Genomic DNA, 1,682 nt, shown 5'->3' with positions numbered 1-1,682 from the left:
CTTCTGGGCCTGTTTCCCCCCCCCCCCGCCCCGCCGCGGAGCCGGTCACCTGCCCCGCGGGCTGGGGCCAGGTCCCCAGCTTCAGACCCTTCAGCTCGCGGGGGCCGGGTCTCCGCAGGCCGCTGCTGACGCCAGGCGTAGCGCCCTGCGACCCTCAAAATAAAGACCCCACCCCTGACCCACCCGCCCAGCCCACCGGGTCTTCTCTCTGGGTCTTCCATCTGAGTGCTCCCCGGGCTTCCTGGCCTGGTCGGGCCCCCTCTGGCCGCAGGCCTCAGGGCTCAGCACTCAGCCCTTCGTCTGCCCCACCCGGCTGTGGGCTACACGGGGGCAGAGCTGCCTCTCCCAGCACTTGACGCAGATTTTCCTGTGTCCCCCCTCTCCTCACTCTGGCACAAGACACTGCTGACTCTCGGAGCCCCCAGCCCCCACCCTTCCACTGTCCCGAGAAATCCCGCTCGCCTTAGCACCATCTGTTTTCCCCCACCCCCTCCCCACCAGATGTGCTATGGCTCCCACCTTTTGGAGCTCTGTGAGCCACCAAATAACCCCCCCACGCACACACCCTGCACGCAGCCCTTGAGGCCCCCCAACAGCCTGTCCAGCAGCCCTGCAGGGCCTGGGGTAGGGGGGAAGCCTGGGAGCAGTGGCCTTCTGCCAGGGCTGGAGACTGAATGGCCAGGGGAGAGAATGAGGTCTCCGAGTGTGGCCCTGTCTGAAGCTGCTGCCAGATTCACATGGGCGCTTCCAGAAGGCCCCCGACTATCCACTGCCCAGCTAGTCTTCGAATTCCCCACTTGGCCTCTGGCTACCTGGCACTCTGGAGGGAGGGTGTACAAAAGAGGGGTGGTGGTGTCCAGGCCGATGCCCCTGCAGGCATGTGGCTGGCCTGGTCCACAGGGGCAGGTGGGGACTGGGGACAGGGTGGGGCAGGAAGTGCAGAAAGCAGGTGAGGACTCCGCACCACAAGGCACCGAAAGCTTCTCAAAACCGGAACCAGCGTTAGCACAGCCGATTCACCCGGTGGCCACCATCCACTGACTCCCAGGCCTCATGTTCCCGGCGACCTGTTGACCCAGCCTTCACCCCATCCCAGAATCGGTGGGACACTTGGGGGTCTGGCAGCTGGGGAGCTGAGCCACCATGGGGCCTTCCAGGGTGGCCAGAGGACACTTCAGCCTGTGGTGGCCGCGGGTGCAGCACCCGCCAGCACAGTGGGCGGCAAGGCCAGCTGCAGCAGGGCTCCCGGCAGGGCCTGAAGTCAGAACCCCGAGCGGCAGCTCCCTTGCACCATCCCCACCGTCAAGGCACGGCGCAGGTGCGTGTACACACGCACACACACACACACACACACACACACACACTGGCAGGGCTTCTGAGTGCTCAGCTTTATTGAGGGCCAGGGAGACTACCGGGGAGCCCCCGGTGCCTGGGGAAAGGGCCTGGAATCAGCCTGGAAGGGCAGTGGCCCGGTGAGCTGCCAGGGACAGCGTTTCCATGACCTGCGCAGAGAGGACAGGGGTGAGTGCAGACCCAGCGCGCAGTCAGACCCCACCCAGGAGTGCGAGGGACCATCCCGAAGGCCTGAGGGTCTGCGCTGGGGGCTGGGGGTGTACCTGGGTTTACTTGAAAGTGTGACTCTCAGCGCCACCCCGCCCAAAGCCTGCAGAGAAGAGAGTAGG

The 1,682-nt window shown here is 65.7% G+C and overlaps 1 protein-coding gene across 1 annotated transcript in view; it reads right to left on the bottom strand.

Annotated features, from left to right (window-relative positions):
- Window positions 1-1,373: 1,373 nt before the first annotated feature.
- Window positions 1,374-1,682, bottom strand: part of CRIP1 (cysteine rich protein 1) — a 1,806-nt gene continuing 1,497 nt past the window's right edge. The window contains exons 4-5 of the mRNA XM_077756748.1: window positions 1,617-1,663; window positions 1,374-1,502 (exon numbers count right to left, since the gene is read on the bottom strand). Of these exons, the coding sequence (XP_077612874.1) occupies window positions 1,623-1,663 (41 nt within the window). The 3' untranslated portion in view covers window positions 1,374-1,502; window positions 1,617-1,622. The remainder of the gene's footprint in view (window positions 1,503-1,616; window positions 1,664-1,682) is intronic.

This window comes from Crocuta crocuta, unplaced genomic scaffold (assembly GCF_008692635.1).
Source record: "Crocuta crocuta isolate KB4526 unplaced genomic scaffold, BGI_CrCroc_1.0 scaffold729, whole genome shotgun sequence".
NCBI classification, from domain to species: domain Eukaryota; kingdom Metazoa; phylum Chordata; class Mammalia; order Carnivora; family Hyaenidae; genus Crocuta; species Crocuta crocuta.
The sequence above is the reverse complement of the archived record's forward strand: the minus strand, read 5'-3'. Positions and strand labels throughout refer to the sequence as shown.